This window comes from Streptopelia decaocto (genome assembly GCF_964273445.1).
Source record: "Streptopelia decaocto genome assembly, chromosome: 1".
NCBI classification, from domain to species: Eukaryota; Metazoa; Chordata; class Aves; order Columbiformes; family Columbidae; genus Streptopelia; species Streptopelia decaocto.
In genome coordinates this window covers 17,713,716-17,739,939 of record NC_138663.1, presented here as the reverse complement: position 1 = coordinate 17,739,939, position 26,224 = coordinate 17,713,716, and the positions used below count along the sequence as shown (strand labels likewise).

Genomic DNA, 26,224 nt, shown 5'->3' with positions numbered 1-26,224 from the left:
GTTTCCCCCCCAAGAGCTGAACGTTCCTCTCCTTCCTCATCTCCAGAGACACACAGAATTCAGTACCTCCTTTGTTTGCTTTGCCCTGATCTGCTCCACCTGCCCCCCAGGGTTAATTCTCCTGTGGTGCCCAGTTTAGCTTCACCTGTTTTTTTTGCAGAAAATGCTCAGTAATCCTGTATGTATATGAAATATGCAGATACATTCCTTTGCAAGTTGTCTGTCTTATTAACTTGCAAAATCTACACGATACAAGGGCAGAGAGTTTCAGAAACGTAAAAGAGCGCAGAGGTTTTGCTACTGCATTTGCTCTTGTGATATAGGGGTCTGAGACCAAAAAACATAAACACCAAAAGCACACTATGATGTAGTATGCAATGCGCTTGATGAAAAGAAGAAATAACACTTTCCACTCTATATAGCACTTCAGAAATATGCATTTATTTCCTCATCTTTCATCACTTTTACAGTTTTAACCAGTGCCTCAGTGTTAATATTTGTCAGAAGCATACAATGGAACTTCAGATACTTCTGTAATTCTGAAGGAACAAACAAATTATTGGGCCTTTCCATAAGGAACCAAGCCAAAAAATAATGAAACTAATTTCTTATAACATATTACAGAGTCACATAAGATTTCAAATACATTCCTATCCTATTGCATGTTCTGTATTTACATAGTTAACTATTTGTTTATTATTTACATTTTCCAAATACTGCAGTCATAAATCTTTATTTTATATTGTACATTGTTTAATTTTTTATTACAGAAATGCTTTAACACATATTTTAGACACTTAAATTTCAATATTTGACATGAGTTCTAGGAAATCACTGCCTAGTTTCACTAGTGATGTGTCAAGATGCCTCCTTCATAAGAAAATACATATTACAAAGGAATTTAATAATATTCAGAACCCTGGATTTAAAAAAACCCAAAAAGTACATGGGATGTAATAATAATGTTATTTCCTTTTCTATGCAATACTTTGTTTGGAATGACATTTCACCTGAGATGTAGAATCGTTAAATGTAAGGTGTTTTTTTAAAAAATAAAATGAAATATTTAATGTAAATTTAAAGTATTGATAATTTGAAATATTACGTAAATGTTTTCCTTCTATTTACTGAAAACTATTCCTATCTGTATAGATATATGTTTTTTATATATCTATATCATATTTTCCAGAAAAGTCTACATCTACATAAATAAGCATTGCTATTATATCAGGAAACTTCCCACTATGCTTAAAAAGCAATGTGCTCAAGTACAATATTCAACTTCTGACGCAGACACAATAGTAAATGTGACCTCTCATGGTAATACTTTCTTCCAAAGGAAGTAAGAGGTACCTGTTGAATTCGGAAGACATGGCAGACAACTTCTGTGGACCCGATGGAGGAAACTTTATATATAACCAGCCCCATAAATGCTATGCAGGAGCATCTGACACAGTAGACAACTTTGGGTCAACCTTCCGTGTTACATGTAACTACCTAAATAACATCTTAATAGAAAAGAGTTAATTCTAGAAAACCCTTACAACATTGTGCACTTAATGCTGTGTGTCTTCTCTAGTTACAATAATATGCATTTCTATTAACAAATGATTGTAGATACTAAGTTTAAAGCAAATGGTAATAAATTTCAGGTTTCTTTTATTCTGTTATTGGTAGATATTCTGTTAGGCACAATATGACATTCTTTGTAAACATAAAACATAAATTGTGATACATTAGAACATGAACTGAAGTTACAAAACACAGTATAGGGACGTTTAAGAAACACAGACCCACTACACACGCTGGGCACAAACACAGCGATCCAGGAGGCCTGAACTTGTCTCCACCGTAACTGAAAACCCTGGCTGATGCCAGCAGAGCAGAAATGCATCCTAGTCACCAAACACACCTGCTTCTGAATTCAGCCATTTTTTTCCTCTTCTACCAAAGATTTCATATAATTTTAAAATACAGATCTCATAATCACATGTTGGCTAAAATATACTTATTTCTATCAACCCTGAAACACCTAATTATTATAAAGTCGGTGTCAAGAACTAAGGCCCCTGAAACAAGGAATGTAACTAACACATCTAGAAAAGCTTTCTTCAAAATTCCTATCTGCATATTTTTTAAGAACTTGAAAATAATCTTCCAATAACAAGTCATAAGAGAAAACCCCTTGAAGACCTTTTATTTCCCAAACTTAAAAGCACACTACACTTTTTGTACAATGTGCAACTTGAGAACTGAACTGAGGAATAACAATTTTGAGCTTCCAGTATATTGCTTATTGCCACTCTCACCCTTAATAACCTGTATGTGTAGGGTAGGCACAAATTAGTGTGAGTTATTTACATCCAACAGAGCAACATCAGAATTCTTATCTGAAAAGATTTTTTGAAAATAAATAGTGCACTTAAATTATGTAAGTTTTAAGGAATTGTTCAGTATGCCATAATTATATGAAGAAACATTAATTTCATTCTATAAAGTCATAGAGAATTTGTATTCTGTTAATGACATGAGTGATCTGAGTATATAGTTACTGTTATTGTTATTGGGAACTATCTTCTCACTTCCTCTGAATACTCAGAAAAAAAAGTATTAAATAATTCAACAAATAAGCTTTGGAAAGCTTTTTCTTTTTCTAACCTGCTAGAAATGGAGAATAAGGCAACAATTGAGATAAAAATATATCTTGCTTTGTAAACCAAGCTTCTTAATACATTTCTTAAAAGTGAACTTTCATGATGACAAATTGAAAGTCCTTGAAAGAAAAGCTTTAATTACTTTGACAGGACCATGCCTTCTATTTCATTTGATATTTTAAAAATGCTTCAAAACACACAGGGAGGGATTTATTTTAGTGTTATAGATGAGTCTTCGGCTTTAAGCAACTCCTTTGTTGGGCTAAAAAGCTTCTGCGGCACTCTGCAAGACTGAGTAATGTTTAGAAAATGTCACAAATTCCATTGCAACTTTCTATATTCTTACGTTACTGAAGTATTCTAACTGAATTCCACCAAAAAACAACAGATGGTGTGCGAACACCAATGCCTCTGAGTTATAACCAGTCCTCGAAAAGCAGGCCTTGCTGGCTCATATGGTCTTACAACTATGAGAAGTTCTTTTTCCCACTGGAAGTAAATAACTTTTACTGACCAAAACTGGCTGATACAATCATGGCAGGTGACACCGACGTAACAACAAAATCATACCATAAATAGTTTTAAGTCTTAGGTACATAGAAAAATTGCTCAACCTAAATTAGACAGACTACAGTTCTCCTAATTAGACAAAGGGAAAAAAAAGAAAAGTAAGTGATAGACTGCTGAACTCATTTTTCATGCTAAGCAAAAAAGTTCACTTTTAAGTTTATTCAATGCTTGATATCCTGCTTTGTCCATTTCTTTGGTATTCTGTTCTCATTTTGCAAATTCTAACAGAATTTTAATGGTCACCTTAATTCAAATGAAAGATCAATGAGCTGAAAGCAGAATGAGAACAACAGATGCCATAATACTGCAGAACACGTTGGTCTTAATGATTTCTAGCTCTCTGTATTCACTTCTTGTAATGATTGGGAGCATCTGCAAATGCAAACTTCAGTCTGTAGGCCTCTGCTAGGAGTACACTAATTTCTTCATCTCCCCAGTGTACTGTGGGCAAATTTTGTAAAAATATCAGCAATTCCTAGATGGAGAGAAAAAGAAAAAAGACATTAAAATACCAGTGTAATAGCAATAAATTACACAATTAGTATTTATAAGGAATCACTCATGTAGTACGTCAGCATCCCAAACAAACCTGAGATCCCATTAAGTTTAGGGATTTTCCTGTAGCTTTTACAGAAATACTTGCTATCCAATCTTCCAGTTCAGAAACCAGCTAGTAATTGTAGATAACCATGGTTATTTTCTAACGTTGAGAAAAATAACATTAAAAAAAAAAAAAGGGTGTGAATTCACTTGCTCTGTAAATAGTAGGAGTGAAAGCAAGGCATGCTGCCCAAGTGTGTAAATTCTATGTACCCTTACTTGCTCTTGTACGATTATATCACTACTGGTGCACCCAATCACGGATAGAGACTCCTTGTCATACTCAGAAAAACAAGAACTCACACATAACGTATCAGAACCATCCCATTAGACTTCTAAGAGGTAAACAGTGTTAGCATATTCATTTTATAGCTGGCAATTGAGATAAAATGCTCATGGGTATTGGAGTCACTAGAAACTACCAGAAATCTAATTCTGAGCTCTGCAAATCCAAAATGGTTTATCACAGGAACCAGCCTTCTTTTAGATTGTACATATTTTCTACATTATTTTAGCACCGGGATACATCTTCCACACTTGTCAATTCCAACCAAGCTCTAGAAGTTTTCACATATAGTTTTGCATACAGTGCTTTAAAAATTCCACATGTATCCTCCACATTTAAGATCTACAATCTACTTTCAGTTTGTACCTTCTGCTGACCAGATCATTTCAACATCCCTATGTCAGGTGTGAACAAAAGGAATACCTACACTTCCTCTTTAAGGAACTACAAAACATTAATTTCATTTTAATACCTTAAATGTTTTATATAACCTCGTTATCAGGTAGGCAAGAGGTAGACAGCTACAGATAAAGCAAAGTTGCTGACTGTATTGCAGAAGTGCTAAAATTCTCTTCCCTAATTAGTCTTTTCACATATAAACATGAAGAATATCTAACTACTTCTGGTCATGCTGCTTTCTAGGTATGCCTTGTATATAGTATAGCAAGCAATGGTTCAATTTCTTTCAACTTTAATTATGTAGCAATACAGATAAAGTTAATCAATAAAAGTAATTTCAAATTATAATTTGGATTTGAAAAGGTCCTAAAATGTGGATTCCTGCTTTTGTAAGGCCTGTGTTTTATTGTAACAACATGGTATCAGCAAATACACCCAATCTCCAGTTGAGTAAAACTCAGGATTGTAGCTCTATGCTGAACTGGGATGCACAGGATCAAATCCCACAGATTGCTCTTGGAAGGATTGTTCAAAAGGGTTACTTGAAAAATATTTGCTTCCTAACCCATCACTGAATGGTCAAAATGGTCTGTATGTGGAGATACCTATCCAAAGCAGTGTTGTGCTGCAGGGTATGGAGCTACACAATTGGATAAATTTTCAAAATCATGGTTGATTGCTAAGTCTGGGACTTTAGACGAAAACTTCCCAGTCACTGATAAATAATAAATTTTGACCCAAAAGGTCACAAACTCTGAACCATGATGCAAAAGTCATCCTAGGCCAAATATGATGCTTTAAACTTTCCAAAGAAAAGATCACCTGGAGATCCTTTGTCTCATGCTTTCAATTGCTTTGACAAAAACATTCTTTTAAATTTAAGCTGGTTTTGGATCACAAACTGAACGTGGAATTTTACTACAGGAGTTATGAGGCAATCTTAGAAATGAGTGTTGTTAAGCCTGCTTGTATCTTCTAGGTGCTCTATTTTTGCAGAAAACATGCAAATAATTTGTGCACATTTATATATATGCATATACTTGTCAGCATGTACATATGTATATTTTTGCATGAATGTTTGTTAACATTTATTCTAAAGAGCAGAAATTAGTAAGCAGGAGTGCAATTAAAACCACAGTAATTATCCTACTATTTTATAAATGAGAATCCTGCAATATTCGCATAAGTATACAGCAAAATTCTTCTTCACAGGGGTCTTGTCCCCCCTTTTCCCTCCTCTGCACTTGCTTTGATGGAAGATGGCTGAAGGAGCCCTTAGCAAGGGTTCTGTGATTTCATGAAGCGGTGAGGAGCAAAAATTAACATGAAATATTTTACTTTTTCCATGAGAGAATTATTTTGGCTTCATCTATTTCATGGTCTTGCTATAGTGGCTCTTGTAATATGGAACAAGAAAGGATAGAAGTTGAGCAGTACTATATATTTAATTATGCATAAAAAGTAGTAATACAACAGAGTTAGCATGAGAATGTCTCTATTACACTTGAGAGAGCACATTTTTAATAAAGTGTTATACAACTGCCAAAATATCACTTTTAAAAAATTTCTATCAACTTATTTGACAGTTCTGCTGATAACTGTAATTAATAAATTAGCAGTGCACAGTAGGAAGATTATGTGGAGGGATGATAAATGCCTGCTTCCATTCAAGTTTTTTCTTTCCTTTTACAAAATAACTTTCAACCAGCTTTAAGACACAGCAGTTAATGAGTTTTGTGAAATTAGTTCTTTTACTGTTTGCACAGCCAAGACTTTGCTGGGTCAGACTTCGGGTGCAAACTAGTAAAAGTGATTCATATTGTTTGAGTAGTGTTTTGGTTTTTCATTTGGCTACTGTTCAAACAAAGTTGGCCTAACCAGTCTTCCAGCCATTGGAGAACCATGGGCTTTCTGGCAGACCTCAGCACTCGAACACTGGAGAACATCACCTGTGGCAACCAACACCTGCTCGTATAGAAGGTACAAGTATGAGTAGCTATTCAACAGCTAGTGATCTACAGCTCAGTTGTTTCAGTGTGAGGTTAGAAAGCAAGAGTCGACACTGGTCACACTGGTCTACTGTTTATGTGGCAACTGTGCGTATTTTTCAAGCTAGAAAATGTTGCTACAGGTTCGTGAAACATAGATAATTCTTGCAGATAAATGAATTCTGCTTATACATTCAGCTTTAAAAGTAAGGTGATCATACTGGATATGCTTCTCAGAAAATCACTACCAAAAAATCATTGAATTTCTTCAAAAGTTCTACACAGCAGTCACTTCTCCAAACATCTGTCTGCTCAATTAAAAAAAGGCAGTAAAATAACAGTCACCCATATCAATTTTGTTACCTTTAAATTTCCAAAACACTGAAGGTACATTAGCCACATACTGGAGGGTAGTAAGGTCCTACAGAGGGATCTGGATGAGCTGGATCGTTGGGCTGAGCCCAACTGTATGAGGTTCAACAAGGCCAAGTGCCGGGTCCTGCACTTGGGTCACAACAACCCCAGGCAGCGCTACAGGCTCGGGGAACAGTGGCTGGAAAGTCCCTTGGGGAAAAGGAGCTGGGGGTGTTGATTGACAGCAGGTGAACATGAGCCAGCAGTGTGCCCAGGTGGCCAAAAAGGCCAACAGCATCCTGGCTTCTATCAGGAATAGTGTGGCCAGCAGGACTATTGCAGTGATCATCCCCCTGCACTTGGCACTGGTGAGGCCGCACCTCGAATCCTGTGTTGTGTTGTGGCCCCTCACTACAAGAAAGACATTGAAGTGCTGGAGAGAGTTCAGAGCAGGGTGACAAAGCTGGTGAGGGGCCTGGAGCACAAGGGTGATGAGGAGCGGCTGACGGAACTGGGGCTGTTCAGCCTGGAGAACAGGAGGCTGAGGGGAGACCTTATTGCTGTCTACAACTACCTGAAAGGAGGTTGTAGCATGGAGGGGGTTGGTCCCTTCTCCCAAGCAGCAAGTGATAGGATGAGAGGAAGTGGCCTAGAGTTGCACCAGGGGAGGTTTAGATTGAATATTAGGAAAATATTCTTCATGGAAAGGGCTGTCAGGCATTGGAACAGGCTGCCCAGGGAAGTGGAGGAGTCACCATCCCTGGAGGTGTCTAAAAGATGTGCAGATGTGGTACTTTGGGACAAGGTTTAGTGGTGGACTTGGCAGTGTTAGGTTAACAGTTAGACTCGATGATCTTAAAGGTCTTTTCCAACCTAAATAATTCTATGATCTTACAGAACAAACCACAATTTTAAAAATAAACTTACAATTTTAGAGGTTTGTTTTCAAATAAACAGAGTGTAGAACCAGACAAAATATATAACTTTTTCTCCCAGGAGACAAAGCAGAACAGCAGGAGAAATTGTTCCAAGCTTAAGGCTGGAAAACTCAGATCATTCAACTTCACGACCTTTGTTGAGCACACACAGACTACATCTTCAATACCCATACTTATAAAACTTAACACGCAGCTCAAATCTGAAATAGGACTATTGGTGAAAAACTACTTGAATACTTGCAGGATTAATTGCAACCTTATCCATAATTTTATTCAGAATCAAATACATAAATAAATGGCAGAGTAATCTCTTGACTGTTCAAGTTCATTTCTGTTTAAGTGGGCATTTTGTCACTGTTACCAAGGGAAAAGCTTCATTCTGTACCTGTTCATACTGACTAGTGAGTATGTGTGAGAAATTTAAGTTAAGTAACTGGGCAAATACACACTGCTGGAGTGAGTTTCTTAAGATATGACTTATCTTAAACATAAGACTTATGTTCCTGTGATCTGTTTAAGAGCTTAAAAACTGACTCTGATAGAAATAAATCTTATAACTTGTTAAAAATAAGTAGAACTTGGCACAAAGCCTGATAAAGAAAATTTTATTTTCCTGAACTGCTAAAGAAAACCATCCCACATTTATCGTTGTCTGAATATGGAGCATTATTTGGAAACAAACAAACAACCATCCCACTCCCCTCCAAAAAACCCACTGAAAAAAAAGAAACAAAAAAACCTCCAGTATTTGAAGAAATGTACAAACATGTGGTAATTAGTATTTACAAGACCACATAAGAAGTTTATCTAAAACTGCTCAATTTAGTATTTACATTTAAAAAAGGGGAAAGATGATCAGAACAATAGTGATCCAAGAACATTCACTTATTCCGAATCATAACTACTATTTTTTCTCCAACAGATAAAGCAGGAACCACTAGAATCCATGCATAAATAAGGCACTCATGCTAACTGCTTAAATTCATTTTCCTATCCACATTCAGAACTAAAATATGAGACCCTCTTTGAAATATGACGAATCATGAACTTGAATTTACCATAAAAAAAAATCACTGCTGATAAACTGCTTGGTATATTTCAGAAAAACGAGTTCAAAAAGCAATATTTATAAAACATTCTTGCAATAACTGTATTTTCTGCTTAATTTAAATGATATCGTGATGCCACCTGGCTGAAGAATCAGGGCAGCCAGGAGACCATCAGCAGAGCTGAGGCTTCCAAAATCCAGTCCAATGTGTGTTTATATTTTGGTTGCATCTACAACAAATATACTCAAAACTACACCATTTGCATATGGCAAAGAGAGCGCCCCAGTTTCTTTGGACTCTTCCTGCGCTGAACAGCCTTACCCATCTCCTGAACAGGGGCCCAGCTGCACGGCCCAGGCTGCCAGCACAGCTTCAGTTCCATCTATCTGTGGTGTTCGCCCCCTCACACCACACTGTGCAAAGGCATTTCCAGCCTCCCTTCCCCTTTGCCATCCAAGCAGTGGATGGGGAAGAGTCACAGGTACTTCAAGTACGTACAACCATCAGTTAATTCCTCATCTATGGAATAACTTTGTTAAATTAACCAACCAACCACCTGCCCCCTCCAAAAATAAAAGAAAACAAACCCAAACCACCACAACAACTCCCTACCCACCCAAATTAATCCCTGTTTACTTTCACCTCTGTTTAAAATATAAGAAAAATAAGAGTATTTTGAAAGTGGTAAAAACATTAACATTGTAGGAATGAAATCACAGTGATACTTTTCCTGCCTCAGTCTTGACTGACTAAATCTGCTCCAAAACAACAAGTCTCTGTGCCCAGGAGCAACAGCTGGGGAAAGAGGTACTACCAACAGCAGAGGAAGATCAAGGTACTACTTAGATTTGCTCAATTCTCCCACCATGCACAAAAAAAAGTGCAGAGATTTTAGCAGGGCACCTCTGACACAGGGAGGGGGCTGTGGCAGATGAGAGGGTGAGAAAACTGTGGGTCTTTTTAGCTGGGAGAAGATGAAGGCAGAGTCTAAGAGCAGTTTGATATTACATACAGTGAGGGTTACAAATAAGAAAGAGGAGCCAAGAGGCAATAGTAACAAGTGGAAGCTAAGTTGTTATCAGAAGAAAGCCCTTTGCAATGAGGGTGCTTGAGCAGCTTGCCAGGGACACCTAGTGCAGCTGTATAGATATACTTTTAAAGTACCTGTACTTTCGAAATGTCATTTTCTTTAGCTACATTAACATGTATTCAAGAACTACCCTATTCACCGTGTAGTCAAGACAAAACAAGTGCTGTGGTACAGAAGTACCTTCAGAAATACAAAAAGCAAAACTGTGAGGTCTATGTTTTAAACACCAAGTTGACAAGATCTGAGAGTAACACTGCCAGGTAAGCAATGGCTGTTGTCAGAAATAAAATTATTCTTGAGAAACAAAAAGAATCTTACCATGCAAGATCCAATACTTATATCTAAGAGAAAATACCAGTCTACAAGACAGATATCTCAAAAAGAAAATTATTTACAAAGCCCTTATTCCTCATTTTCCTCTAAAATCAAAATGGTCAAGGTCTGTTCCTTATAAACTAAATCAAAACTGAATACTGCCTAAAACTTCACAAAACACATTTTTAATAATTATTACAAAGCCATCCATATAATTTTCTTCACTGAGATTGTAGCCAATGAAAACTCAGCCCACTAAAACAATCTTAAAAAATGAAAACAAAACAAAACCCAAGCAAACAACACTGAACACAGAAGCAAAAGAAAGCAAATTTTATGATGTTTTGAAATCTGGCAATAATATTGATTATTTGGTAATTGTTATCTACAGCTTTTATGCTATTTATTGTCATCCCCACTCTGCCTGACTCCATATGTGGATCTTGAAGGAAGGAACATCAAACCCAACTATAGAAGAAACAACATGGTGATAGTTAACAAAACATAAAAATGTTATTCTACTGAGTAGAGCACAAAGGTTTCTTCTGTGATAATCAAAGTAATTTATTTGTTTGAAAACTCTGTTCAGACTTTTTTGTCTGTGTGAATTATAGACCAAGTTCAACTGCAGGTTTTTTTAACAGAACAAACTTAACAGAGCATAAACCCCAGTAACAGAACAGTGTTTTTATTTCTAGCGAATATAAAAATGGCAATAACTAAAGTTAAAATCAGGCTTGAACATACTGAGGAAATTAATAGAGTTAGTTTTTAATGTCAAAACTGAGAACCGGTCTATTAATTTAACAAATAAAGGCAGTGCTAAAATACAGTATTTTTCTACTAGAGTTGTTAATCCTTCCTGCTGCTAACTGCAGTGTAATTATGGTCTGAGTACTCCTGGTCTGCCACAGCTCTATTTCATACTGATAAGCAGAACCTTACAATATTTTATGATCATGAACTTTTCAATACTAATTTAGGACTGCATATAACTAACTGAAAGGTAAATTAACTTTATATATAATCTTCCATTATTTACAAAGGAATTGCTAACAGCTGTATTTTGAGCTGTATCTGTTACATATTATGTTATGCACAAATATAAAACACTGCAAAATTTATGCTGCCATTTTGATCAAATGGCTTCTTTATGAGAGTTATTTGTACTTTCAAAAGTTGTGCTTGAAATTTTAGAACATAGCACTTACTTTTAAAGAACTAATGAAGTGCAATACCACTAAAATTTATTTAGAGAAATTATTGAGACAAGCTAAGGAGGAAAGCAGTTATTGCCTGAAAAAATGTCCATGTATCTTTTCAGATAATACAAAAGAGAAACAAGCTATATGCACACATTCAAAGAACTATAAATGTTTTTATGAGAAACTGTATAATGCAGTGTCAGAGACAGCCAGAACTGGACAATGATTCAAAAATTTTTTTCCAACCAGATGTAACTACTATACTGGCAAAAGAAACACTTAACAGAGGAATTATTTAATTCCCATTTCCTTTACAACATCATTTTTCACTTGCTCACATTGGAGGTTATTGGGTGTGAAGGAAAGGGCAGTATCACCATTACCAAGCGAGCACCCTGTCCGTGTTCTCAGTCCCTCCCCTGCATTGCACAGCAAAGCAGACAGACAGACAGACGTGCTGGCGTCTCAGCAGCAGCCACAGTGGCCAGGCCGGTGATGTGCAGTACAGAGCCAACCTCTAATCCTCTTCCCAGACACTCAGGATGAAGGATACCTGCTGCTCTGGGGCTCAGCCAAGCTCAGTCCAAATCCTCCCCCCTCAGCCTGCTATCAAAGCCACAACAAATGCCCTGGCTGGGAGGATGAAAGCCCAGGTCCAGCGCAGACCACAGAGCACAGCTGACCTTGTTCAGATGCCTCAGAGCTTCCTTCCCCTTCTCTCTGCCCCTCACTGTTGATACGTAATGCGTCAAATAAGTAGGGCTCTAACTCTGACACAACTTCTCTTTTCTTTCTTGAGTGCTGTTTTTCCTCTTTCAGTGCACTCAGCAATATTCCCTATGCTGCTGCCACTTCTTATTTCTCCAGCTGTCCTAACCTGCTACACAGAGCTGGAAATAATGAGCTGTATTTCTGGAGCACTGCGCAACTTATTGACTACCTACGTCTCAGAGCCAGAGAAGACATTTCTTTCCTATTGGGCACAGCTGGAACTGAGATAACTAAGATTTCAAAATATAATATTAAAGAGATAGTAGGAACAGGTCATCTACTGCAGTTCAATAAATATTTGCTGCAGATACAGGTTAAGAGGGGTAAGCGGAGCGGGATCCTCCAGTGGGGGAGATGAGCTCCCTGGCACAGGGCAGGCGGCGCTGGCTGAGGGAGCCCAGGCCAGGCCGGTGCGACACTGGCTGCAATAACGCCCTCCTTGTTCTCATCATTTCAGAGATTATGGGTGAACTTAAGACTTTGATAAGCAGAAGATGGGGAAACACTGGCTTATCTGTGCTAAGTGGCAGGGGCATTTAAGCCTGCACTGGACACAGTCCGAGGGACTTAGTAGAGGTTTGTTCTTGGAAAGTTGTGGATCAGTGTCACTCAAGAACTCCCTCCTTGAATGTGAAAGTTCACATCCTGCCCCAGGACAGTTTAGCAGAAGAAAACAACCAACCAACCAACCAACCACAATATTTGCTCAAAGAGTGAACATTCAACTTTGTAAATTCAATGCTAATTTTATTTTTTTCTTGTACATTTCATTACACATTACCTAAATTATGTATCTATAATGTCTTGAAAGGGTTATTATTTCAAAGAAATTGCCTAATTTATCTGAATGTTGACCTTTTTTCATATACCATGACATCTTAGACAACAGACCACAGCTAACAGAACTCAGAATAGTATGAAATAACTACAGAAACAAAAAGTTATTCAGAGTTCTAACTAGATTTGCTGCACCTTAAAGTGGCCACTTAAAAAAATCTGAAGAGCTTAAAGGTTAATTTCTCCTGCTGTCAGCTTACTTTCAGCAACTCAGGAGCATAGTGATTTTCAACAAGTATATATTTTTTATTTTTTGATTTAAATACATAATCTATACATATTTCTTGATTCAAATATACTTTTTCTTTTTACTCTTCACTTCAATGGAACAATCTTTCATTAATCTTCTGAAAACACACAGAAGTATGCTATTCTTAGAATTAATTTCATATTCTTAATAAGAACTTCATACAAACACATGTTAACTTTCTGAAAACGAAAGTTTATGACAAGTTGATGGTCTTATCATTTCCCTTTCATGTTTTTCTTTGCATGACTACTGAAAAAGATTCCTGGACTCAGCATATTAAAACCACTAAACCAGCAATTAAAGTCCTGTTTCATCTAGTATGGATCTCTTACGCAAGTCATTAGCAACCTTAATTGCTAATCATAAAATATATGGTTCTAAAGAATAATGTCAGAGAAGTTGTAGTCAGCTGACAAGAAGATTTGCAAGTTCACTGACCACGGTATGAAAATATATAAATTAATATGGTAAAAAAGTACATTAAAGGATCACAGCTGATATTGTAGGTCCTTGTTCTCAAATGAAAACAAAAAAACCCCACAGATAATTACCATCCTTAAATCTTAAAACAGGAAACAAATTTGCACGTTAGATCTTTTTATTAAAGCATCTTGCCATCTACATGTTATTATCTACAAGTTTATAAGACAAGGTTAAGGACACAGACATTAAAACAAAGCAAGCATTGCAACTGACCCTAAAAGCTGTTCAGCTCCATAAACAAACATCGTATTTTTGTAATACCTTTTTAATTTGAACTGCCTCAAAATTAAATGCGTATGAAATAGAAGTAGTTAAGGTACTAATACAGAATATTCAGAAAAGGAAGTCATCTTACTCATGTAAAGTCATCTTACTCATCTTACTGATGTAAATTTGTACTTAAATCATACAAACAAAAACAGTCTCGGGTTCTTCCTTTTACGCAAGAGAAGACAGAACTTTCATTTTAAAAATCTCATATGAAAACTGAATATCCCAGGAAACATCCAGGAAGATTTCTCAGTGTTCCAATTGCTAATGCACAGAGCAGAATGGCTCTGAACCACTCTGATTATACTTTTTGGCATACTGTTTTATGAAATATTGCTATATTGCCGATATTTCGAGATACGTGTACTTCTTGTGCACCAAAATATAAACCAAGCAAATAAAGTGCCCAAGCATATAATTTGTCACTAGCTCCATGCAAAAGCAGCAAATAAAGAAAAGAGGTGCAAATATCTGTGGTATGAGGAGTAATTAAGACCAGAAGTCATTCTATTAAAAACAAAACAAACCCCAAACCTCATGCAAACGTAGGACCTGCTGTATCAATCAAGACTGCAGCAATTACGGCAGAATTTCATTTCTGAAATGAACTGCCAATGAGTAAGTTACGATTTTTTTTTTCCTGAGTCAAGGAAGATCAAAATATTTGTACACCAGATTCCAACAGAAGATTTACAATTCTGCCTCTCCATGAAGTCCATATGCTACCCACTCTTCTTGGTTTGGTTTTCCTGACCATAACTTGGCAATGCATTTTAAGTGGAACAGTTTGCATGCACAGTTCCAAATTCACACGTATTCCCCTCTCTGCAAAGTCTTCTAAGTTTTAACACTGTAGTATAAATAGCTAAAAGCTCAAAGAAAATGAAGGAAAATAATAAAATACCAATTAAATACAATGAACTGACTTAAAGCACCTAGTAAATTTTGACAAAAAGGTATTTCACACTAAGTTTCTCTGAGTAAAATCTCACATTATTCTAAGAGAAAATATATATTAAGGATTACTGATGCAAAACTGCTTGCATATATAACTTAAGTAGTACTGTCTGCGATATACAATTTTCATATCCAATAAATATGTCATAATGAGGTGGTTACTTAAACAAGTATCTTTTTAGAGCTAAAAAAAAGCCTCCTAAACATAGTTCAAATGGAATATTGTCAGTATTGTAGGGATATAGGACTGAAAGAGGCCATTTCCATTACGTTGTTCGATCACCACATGAAGTCATATGCAGGTGTTTTGTTCTGAATAATAAATAATAGTTTCACACTTGCCATGTCAAAATTCATGAAACATCTGGGAGTCTCCAGCTTAAGGACATTAATACAGATGTCAGATAATACAACTTTCATTAAGATATCACAGTTAAAGGAAAGGACAGATAAAGAACCTGCCCAAAGTTCTGTCTCTACATCAGTGGGGAATCGGATAACTGAAGATTTCCAAATTAACTGAGGAAGCCTCACAAACCCAATAACAACTAATGCAAAAGCCCCCTCAGCTCGGAGGAGAACACCACTGCTCACATCAGGAAATCATTTAAGCTCCCTTGGTGAGTAAAGCACGCAGGCATAAGAGCACAAGCCAGGGATCATCCAAGCTACACACGCTCTCTCAATGTACAAAAACAAAAACATCCCCCATAGATCTCCTGGATGTCTTAGGAGAGAAATATATGAAAATGCATTTCCTTCGTACCTCTCAGAGGAAATGATGCATCAGTTGGCGATGCCAGAAGTGCTTTCACAGAAAGACTGAAGCATTAATTCAAATTAACACAATATCATTCAATTGCATATTATAAGCTAAAGAATAAAAATATTCTAAACCAGTATAAATACTATACAAGAAACATGATTAACAACTGTCCTCAAGACATCTTTCAACCTCTGTTTGGGGACAACAAGAATCCCAAGCCAGGATTCATCTTCCTATATCACACAATAACTCACATGAATTTATCAAGCTTTGTCAAAAAATATATACTGCCCTAATATTTTACATAGAAGGTGCTTCACTTTATCTAATGATTTATAAGTCAAAATGGAACAATTTATATCCTTTTGGTCTTTTGCCAAAATTACACTATGATTTAAATCTTTACCCTTATTATAAAGTGATCCAAATGCATTCCCTAAGATGATCATACTCTCTCTCAAGCTTTGTTTTACGAGGTTAAATAAGCCACATTTTTTTTTTTATACTCCCTGCTAGGGCAAGTTCTTCATTTCTCAGTCTACTGATGTTGTTATTATACATAATTCTGAAGAGATTACATAAAAAACAAACACATAATTCTCATGCAAATCCCAGAGATATGCAATTTTTCAAAAGAATATAGACAGAGAGTTTATTACTGGGATCATGGAAATACATTAATTCTAAATGGAGCACACAAAAGCCCTAAGCTACCTATAAATATCCCAAGGCCTCGGATTCTGAGACAATTAAAATACTAACACATTTTACTTATATAATTTTTCCATGTTATTCTTACATATCACTACACTCATTAAAATAGAAATCTACAACTTCGGCTTTGGCCAACCAGAATCTGAGATCGAATTTCTATGTAAGAAAATTAATTCCTCAGCTTTTGTGGAAAATACGAGTTTGCAAACCAGCAGCTAACTGCAGGATTTATTCTTTGCTTATCTACAAAAGAACAGCCTCCAGACACAAACGTGAGAGAAAAACGGAATGGTTTTCCCAGCACAGCGGGTGACGATGGGCTGGGTTAATCTTAGCCAACTGCTGATTTTTAAGATTTACAAGATTAAAGTCCTGAAAATGCTTAGGCCATGAGTCCCTCTTCTTGGTAATTCTAGTCCATACATGTAAGGAAATGATTAATCAAGTTTACACTCTAAAACCTCACAAAAATCTGCCTGTTGAAAGCAGTGCCCCCCACCATGGCATCAACGCTCAACAGAAGGGTTTGGCAGAGGCGCACTCTGAAAGCAGCTCCAGACTGGTCATCAAAGATCAAGCAAGTCAAAATCCTCAATTTTCCATTATGTAAAGACAAATCTTAAAAAAACATGGACAATCAATATGGAGAGAGAAATACTGTTTCCATCATATTAATTTAGCATGTGACAGACACTAGTATTATGTAAACTAAATATTAATAACAGTTTGCAGTATTTCTTCCAGGTGTAGGGTTCTTATACCCTTGTGCTTTTGTAAAAACAAAAATTACATTAAGAAATGGTCTGTAGCCTTGTAGCCTTCCCAGATTCAGAGAAAAGCCTAAAAAAAATCTGAAGCGTTTATCTAAAGACTCAAAGCCACACATAAACCAAATAGGTTTTGAGGAAACATTATAACCAAATTGATTTTCTTTGGAGAACTGGGCTTTTGACAATATTCTTTCTTGTATAAAACCATACCTTATGAATAAAAATCCACTTTGTTTAAATAAATGAACATGATCAAAAGGTGTTTAAGGGTTGGACCAAGACTGTAATAACATTTCTAATGGAAAAATACTTTAGAGGTGCATTATGGGGTATAGTACAAGCATTTGATGAGCTGGTTTGCCCACAGTAACTACATCTCTCATCTGTTCCTTAGCAGGAGGATGAGAGGAGGAACTCCTGTGTTAATCACACCGATCTCCAAGAGAGCAAATGATAGCACAGCCTGGAAGATGTGCCGCTTTTTTCACAAAGAGAGTAAAGATATCAGCTACATGAAATAGAACTTTCAGGGCTAAATTACTGGTGGCAATTTCAGTGCTCTAGAATGGGTTTGCCTGCGAGCTGGCAATTCAGAGGCAGCTCCATGCAACACTCTGTCACCTCTTCTTGGGGTGGCAATCTTTAAGAGAGGATGTGGTAGAGAACAACCGCTATTAAGGATTTCAGATGTCTCTGTTTAACGTGTTGTCCTACGCATATCAGCACCTGAAACTAAGCACGTGTATAAGAATTGTGATTAAAAAAAAAATTAACACCAAGCTTTGGTGAATCGGTTCCTGAGGACTGGATGCAACCATGGCTATTCACACAGCTCACAGCAAGCAAATGCTACTGTGCAGAAAACAAATTAGGATGGGATAAATGGGAGCTTGTACTATATTTTCAAAGGGATGTCTAATGCAAAAAACACTAGAGAGAGAAAATGAGTTATCATGTGTAAAGATCTTGCTCTTTATGGCATCTGAAAGAGCCAGCTTGGAGGCTATGAGGCAACAGTAAATCTGCTATAATGGCATTTCTGGAAGAACTTTAAATCCGATTTGTTTACAAGTAGATGACAAAACAATGGGCATTTAAACTCTTGTTATTTTTACTGTCTCGCAGTTTCAATGAGACAATTTCATTGGAAGACAGTTAAATCTACATGCACCAGCATTTAGGAAACCATAGGAGAGAACAGAAGACTGAAAGAAAATTAATCCTCCTCCATCTTCTTGTCTCAAAGAAAGGGACATGTCACTTCATTCTATTATTCAGCTCATACTCCAAAAGCTTTTAGTTTCTCTTTGTTATCTCATCAGTAGTTTTGATAGAGTTTGGTAGTCAAGTGTACAGGCTCCTGTGATTTTAGTCTTCTCTAGGGTTACACACTGATAAGGCAAATAATTGACATTGTTATGCAGCAGTTTCTGCTGAAGAAATAAACATGGAAAGAAAACAGTTTTCTTTGTAGAGAGATGTCTCCAGTGACAGCTGTGAATTACTAACTAAATGGAAGCCCTGCCAGTGCATTTAGTTTAGCAGGTCACTTAAATTGCTCAGGAAGAACAAGAGCTTTTTCTCCGTTCAAGAATATCTTTCATACATTGAAATGGAGAAAACACAGAGATCCCTTTGTGGTATTTACTGAAAATAAATAAAAACATTGGTTGATGTGAGAAAAATACCTTATAGTAATCAGAAAGTGCTTTTTCTGGAACCTTAAAGGACAACAAAATCAGATTTTCATTGTGTGGAAGATCTGATTTAAAACTTAGATAGTAACAGCATCTCTGTAAAATACAAGCAATAAAGCAAGGCTTATATGAAATCTCTCCAGATTACAGACAGCCTGCATCACATCCTGCCCTTCCTTTAGCAGGAGCCTGATCGAATTCAACTCTTGCCAACATGTTCAGATGAGAGGGGACCTGGATTTTGCAGAGTCTTCCTCCCAGCTTACAAAACGCATTGCTGGACCTGTATGGAGTTTGGTCTCAGCATCTCTAGAGCTACACAGCTCTGAACAAAAAACATGCATATATTTTCTCTTACTTCATATAGGCTTGCAAGATAAGAAGATAACAAAGGACACAATTTACTGCCAGAACAATACGAACTTGTTTCTAGAGTTCAATTATGCTACTTGACACGATGACAGAAACCAAAAAGAACCAAACAAAAAAACCAAAGCAGTGATTACTCAACAACTGCTGAAGTCTTTACAAACAAAATATTGCTTTACAGTGATGCACAATTACAGACATATTTTACAATGGCAATGTGGTTCTAACACTCTGTGCTTCTTAGTAAGGATAACTAAAAATTATGAGATATGTAAACATTTTAGAGGTAATTGTGTGAAGACAAAATCATTATACTTGTTTTAGAACTGAGGACTGCCATTTCAAAATTATATTTTAAGGCAAATCCATTCTCCAATTGTTTCAACAACTGTGAGAACTTCAGATGTTTTCTGTATCTATACATGATAGAGCAACCATATATGGCAGTGGGAGTATGAATTATCAGATCCACAACAGAACTTTGGAGCTCATTCCTGGAGTCATGGATGTTAAAGTCAGGAAAGATCATTACTTATCTTGGTCTGACCTCTTGTGTAGATAACAGGAACTAAACCTAAACCTTTTTTTTTTCTCTTTCAGGAAAAAAATATCTATTTGAAATCCGTAAGAGCTGCAGGAATTCATTATTTATTTTATTAGTGACTTAGGATTTTTTTCCTATCAAATTTCTCATGCATTAATCAAATTCACCTGTTGGTTTTGTTTCTGACAAATTAAATATTTGGAGCACTTCAATCATCCTCTCTGAGCCCTCTCTATGTCTTTGACTTCAGACATCAGAATTGGATGCAATATTACTAAGAAGAACCCCACCAAAAGGTAAAGCAAGCTCTTATGTTCATTAATTTTAGGATCCAATTATCCCCATGTGCCACAGCGTTATTCTGGGAGCTCATTTTGAGGTATCTGCCAGCGGTGCCCCCAGGAACTCTTCAGAAGTCACACATCCCAGGATACAGACTCTCGCTCCAGAGATGTCACCTATTCTGCTTACCCTGTATTTGCAAAAATTTTTCATTTGACTATATCACAACACAGCTTGCCTGAAGAGGTCAACTGAACAAGTGATTCAAGACTGGTTTATGTAACTGCTCTGTTCTCCTCACTCTGTCAGAATGGTGAATCTGTGTCATCCACTGAGTTTTATTATCTGCTGTTTTCCTAGTGGAAATGCTGAAAAGCATCATGCCAATTACTGATTCCCACAGCAGCTCACTAGAAAAAACTTCTCTTGAACATAATAGCTATTTTTAGTCCTCCTGGTCAGATGTCATATTACACTGCCGTTGATATTGTTAAATACTATCTAAAAGTGGAAAAAAACCCCAACCAACCAAACAATCCCAGTATGAAATCATTATCTTGCGTATATACATCTATCAATCAAATACACAACATCACCAAAGAATAAAATCCAGTTTCGCTGTCTGGGCTCTAATGTAGATTCAGTTTTCAGGAATAAAGGTAGAAATGAAGCTCTTAGGAATGACACCACAAAAAAGAAAGAGTTTCATATGTTCTTAACAGATAGTAAGAAAACTGGATATGTAACTAGATAAATAATAATTATTAGAAAAATACTGGCTAAGTAAAGCTAATAAAAATATTTAATATTTATAATTAAAACTATCTCTTTATTATCTTCATTATCATAACAATATCATTTTCTTCCAACCAGAGTCTTCTGAGAGAGATAAGTAAAAATGTCACAGAGACAGGAAGAATTTACATGTTACAAGCTTTCCACTAAAAATCTGTAAAGGAGACTAAAGATAAAGCTATTTTTGCAGACAGTATTAATACCTATTATTGTTATTGTTAGCTGGACACATTGTAGTTTCATACCTTGTAGTTTCCCTATTTATAGTCTTCCTGAAAATTAGGAAAAGCCTTTGGATAATACTCTCAAGCGTACATTAATGCCAACCCATGAAGAGAACAAATACGTCACTAAGAAGATTTGTGATAAGCTATAAGTGGTAGATACATTAGCAAATTATTCTGGTATTCAAAATCTTCATGGAAGCAAAACCAAATATCTAATACAATCCAAACAGCTAAAAATGTCCAAAATAATTTTAATTGGCATGGATTTCATTCTGAAAATTAATAACATAAAGAAAGGTAAGACAATGTCAAATTATTTCATTAGAGTTTCACAATCATGACTTACACAGTATCACTTATAGGTAAGTGATCACGCTGCCACAAGGGAATGACAGGATGCTGAGCCAACTGAAATCAGAGGAGACAGGAACCTCGCAGCTCCAGCTTACACTGACTGGAACCACTCCAACCATAATTCCGCCTCGTGTACTTTCTAACATTCTGTTGAGATAGCAAAGTCGCAGTACAGATTTGGAAAGCCACAACAGTCCACTGCTGACTGTGCTGCAATCACACCACTTTAGATGGGAGACTTCATTACGGTCAAAGGCAGAGCAGATGATGAACTACATGTCAAGAAGAAACAACACTTGCTTGCCTGCATTAAAATACATAAAGTCTATACATCAGGTGAAATTAATTCTAGTGATAAAGAAGAACTACAAGTTTCAGATACAGTCACACAGAACAGGTATATTTTGCCAAATGAAAGATTTAGCTGTTAATAACCTGAGGACAACAGTTAGGCTGAGACTATAACAAAGCTCTTATTTTTCTTTGAACCAAAGAGTCTGTCTTTAGCTGTGCTCTTTATATCTTCAGGAATTCTTTGGTTTGGACTTTTCTAGTGCTTCTTACAGTGCTTCTTCAGCAACTGTATTTAGCAACTATAATTAAATGATTTGAAAAAGACAGCTAGGAACCCGAACAGCAGGAAAAGATAATTAACTTTTCCCTTCTATAATGTCAGCCTCTGGACTACTGACAGGATTTTACCTGAAAAGGTAAAACTTTGAAGCCTCTAGATTTTAATACCTGATCTGACAGTCAGAGATGCCATCTACATAAGACATTGATGATATATCAAATAACTTGAAAGACAAAAAAAATTGTTACAAGTGTAAAACATTTTTTAAAGGGTATGTTTTAATACAGTACGCAAATTTGACTTCTAGCAAAGCATCAGAATTCTTGAGTATGACTACGCTTTTAATTCACAGTGAATGGGCCAAGAAAGATGATGCATTAAAGCTCATCAGAGCATCAGTTACAAACGTGACCCATCCACAGTCTGGACATAGCGACTGCTACTCTTAGCTTCTCTTCTAACTGCAGCTGCTCTTTCAATTATTTTAACAATTAAACTCCCCCATCTTCCATGTCCCTGCCCTCCATCTGGGGTAAAAATGCTCTTACCACACCCTATGAAAAATTAGTATAAAATTTAGTATAAGCTTCCAGAAATATTACCAATATACAGTAGCAGTAATCTGGAATACTTTATCATAGTTCCACTGCTTTTATGCAAAACAGACTGAGACATCATCTTTTGGGTAGATATGTGTGAAAATCATGCAAGTAATGCAAATCTTATTTTTGCTCTAAGCTTTATCACTTCAGTTAAAGGACCGGGCAGTTAGCTGGCAGGAAGCTCTTTGAAACTCACAGCATGACCAAATTAGTAACAAACAGTAGATTAAAAAATAGCCAAAGAAAGGAAGCCCCAACGCTACAGGTGTGATTTTTAAAACCTGTTCTTGTAATTCAGATATCACAGATACGAGCTACTTAAGAGATGGAAGACACGTGTTCCGTGTACAATCCTACTAATGTCTTTGGAATCCCTCATCCTCTTTAACAGGTTTTTAATGGATTACGTGACATCAGTAATAAGAAAGCACAGAACTGAGTTCCTAGGTATTTTGAGTTAGAGAGATCAACTTTTAATCTTCTTCCATTAAAATAATGATTGAATATAAATAATCATCTGAATAAAAAGATGTCATTAGTATGTGGTCACCTCTCAAAACAGAATTAAAACTTAGAGGTTGCACACAAAAATTTCCCGAATTAGAATAAGAAGTAAGAGCTCAGATTGCACTTTCCAGTTGATCTTTTTTCTAACCACTAAATAATAGTGTGCATTGATCACTTTAAGAATTCTCCCATCAAAAACTCTGTATTTGAATTTCTAATTTTGATCAAATCTTCAAATAAGTTCAGTCATTTCATTAGAGAGTATAATTTTAGTTACTGAATATCTAGACTTTAGTTGCTGTAAAATAAACTGGGATATTTTCCAATCTGTTTATATTTGTGATATCCATTAAATTAGTTAGCATATTTTTAGATCATGACATTTTCTTTAAGTTACATCTATATTTATTCTGTGTCTAAGTCTCTCTGCGTTAAGTCTGTAGAAATGGTAATTACAAAATAAACGTTAAAACACCTTCCGATTTCATGTTTCCAGCATTAGTCATTTACTCTTGGTCAACTTTCTCAATTCCATTGGTATTCATCACATCACTTTTAGCTGAATTAGTTTCAGTATAATTTGTTGACGCACTGATAGTCTGGCATTGCTTTTCTACAGTAACTGTCCTCTATTATGTAGATATTTTTTTCCTAAGGCTCAAATTGTTAAGATAGGCAACTTTACTGAAGACAAAATAGGATAATTCTGCAATTTAGACAAACTCAATGTTTACTCCGAGAAAATACATAATTTGATGAAACCACTCAAGATACAGCATGATTGTAATGTAGCCAAAATGAAATCTGGACTGATAAGAACATCCAATGTAATTTGCAAGAATCAAAAATCCCCTCCAGTTCCAATAAGTGTACTGTTCTGTTAAAAAGTGATAATTCAAATGTCATGGAAATTTCCACATTATGTGCTGTTTCAATGCACAAATTGTATTTGGAAGGTATATACATGAATACATTAAAAAGCACAGTTTGTTAGTTTGATTTTACCTAACATAGCATAGGTGGCCTTTTCTGCTTTGAAGGTTTTTGGTTGGGTTTTGGTTGTGCCAGTCCTAAAACTTCTGGTTGCAATTTAATTTTCTGTTCCTCCTTAAGATCAGTTAACAGCAGCACACCCAGAATGAAACACCCCTTTTTAAAAGCAGGGATGGTACCAGAATATGGATGTAAGAACCTCAGCTCAGCTTTTTATCTCATTTTCTGCCAGGATCTTATTATGTGATATTAACAATGATATGTATTAGTTTCAACTATAAAACAGAGAGAGTAAAACCTTCACATTTTGGTAAAAATGCTCTGCAAAGTATACTTGAATTGCTCTACATATTTGAAAACATTTTTTGGTTTTGAAGCCTATTTATTGAGCTTATATTGGTTCTTAATGTGCCCAAGTGAATATACTTTGAAAAGAAGTATGACTGTATTTATGTAACAGCAGCATGGCTCCGGGTCCCTGAGGCCCTACTCAAAGTACTCAAAAGACTATGCATTTTTCTCTCTGTGTGCAATTTAACTCTTCAACAGTTGCATTTACAAAAAAATGGTGAGTTGAATTTGTCAAATAGCTCAACTGAAGTCAAAACTGAATTATGACTCTGGTTCACTTAAAGCCATCCAAAGACCTAAACAGCTATCAAGGAACTACTTTATGGATAAGTGAAGAAAAATCAGTCCTTATCCTTGCATCTTTCTCAAAGGCTTATTAGACAAATTATATTCTTCATGCCCATTGTATTTTATGTATATCCCTTTAATCTCATTCTTTTTTTCTAGAATAATGAAATAGAATTCTATTTCAATTCTGACATCCAATGTCATTTTCAGATGCTATCAGAACTACTTAACCATTCCAGCTTCTCACTTATATGTAATTACAAAACTGCCTGAAGCATAATTTTTAAAGTTCAGCAAAAGTGATTTAAACAAACTTATTGACACAATGACTAGTTTTGTTAGAGACTGTCAAGACCCCTCTGACATTGAACAGGTTTTTCCCCCTCTGTGTTTGATTATTTCTTAAAGAGGAAGGGGCAGGGGGGGAAGGTTTCTTACCAACTTGATTTTGATTAAGCTACTGATTTACAAATTCTAGGACAATATAATATTTTCATGAATTTGGATTCATTATGCACACTTAGAAGCATTAATTATATGCGTTTCTCTGAACACTACAGATTTGCTAAGGCATTTCACCCAGTATGTTCTGTAGATAAACATAACAAAACTGCAGATCCTCTGTATCTTGGAAAGAACTTTCTTAGTTTGTTGTTGTCTTTTAAAAAAAAAAAAAAACTATCATCACCCTGTGTAATATCTCAATGATGTGGAGTAACATAAAATACATAGGGGTGTTATCAGCTGCAACATCTACAGTTCTGTATAAAAAAAGCCAACACACACACACACACAAAAATAATAAAACATGTAACCTATAATAGAAACAGCACTGTGAAATTATTTTCTGATCTCAGTTAGATGGATGACAATAAGTTACTTGCAATGTCTGCTACACTGTTGTAAAATAACCATTACAGAATTTCATCTTACTTGTTGTAATACCTTCTGAGTCTTTTATTGAGAAGCATAGATTAAAATTAGATATAGTGACCAAGAGAGAAACTTAGAGAGTTTCTATTAAATACTGGTAAAGCGATTGAAGAAGTCACTTTATTCGGTTGTCATAAGTCCAGTAAGTGACACTTGGATCATTTCTGTTTTGTAGTTCACGCCAACAAGAGCAGCACAATATGCTACAAAATCCAGCATCAGTTAACCGCTACCATTTTGACCCTTCTAGACTTTCGGAACATATAGACTTGGAAAAAAAAATATCCAAGCACTGCTCTTCATTTTAGGAAAATGTTGTTATTTATCATTAAATATCTTATGCGTGAATGCTTTAGGAACTCATCAGAATATATAGACCCAATAACTAGTTTTCTATAACACTGTTCATAAAGAAACCTCCTTTAAAACAACGATTACACCA

The 26,224-nt window shown here is 35.9% G+C and overlaps 1 protein-coding gene across 2 annotated transcripts in view; it reads right to left on the bottom strand.

Moving 5' to 3' along the window:
• Nucleotides 1-419: 419 nt before the first annotated feature.
• TBC1D22A (TBC1 domain family member 22A) overlaps nt 420-26,224 on the bottom strand; it is a 165,135-nt gene continuing 139,330 nt past the window's right edge. For both annotated transcript variants that reach the window (XM_082076234.1, XM_082076235.1), the window contains exon 13: nt 420-3,699. In XM_082076234.1, coding sequence (XP_081932360.1) covers nt 3,571-3,699 — 129 coding nt within the window. In that variant the 3' untranslated portion in view covers nt 420-3,570. The remainder of the gene's footprint in view (nt 3,700-26,224) is intronic.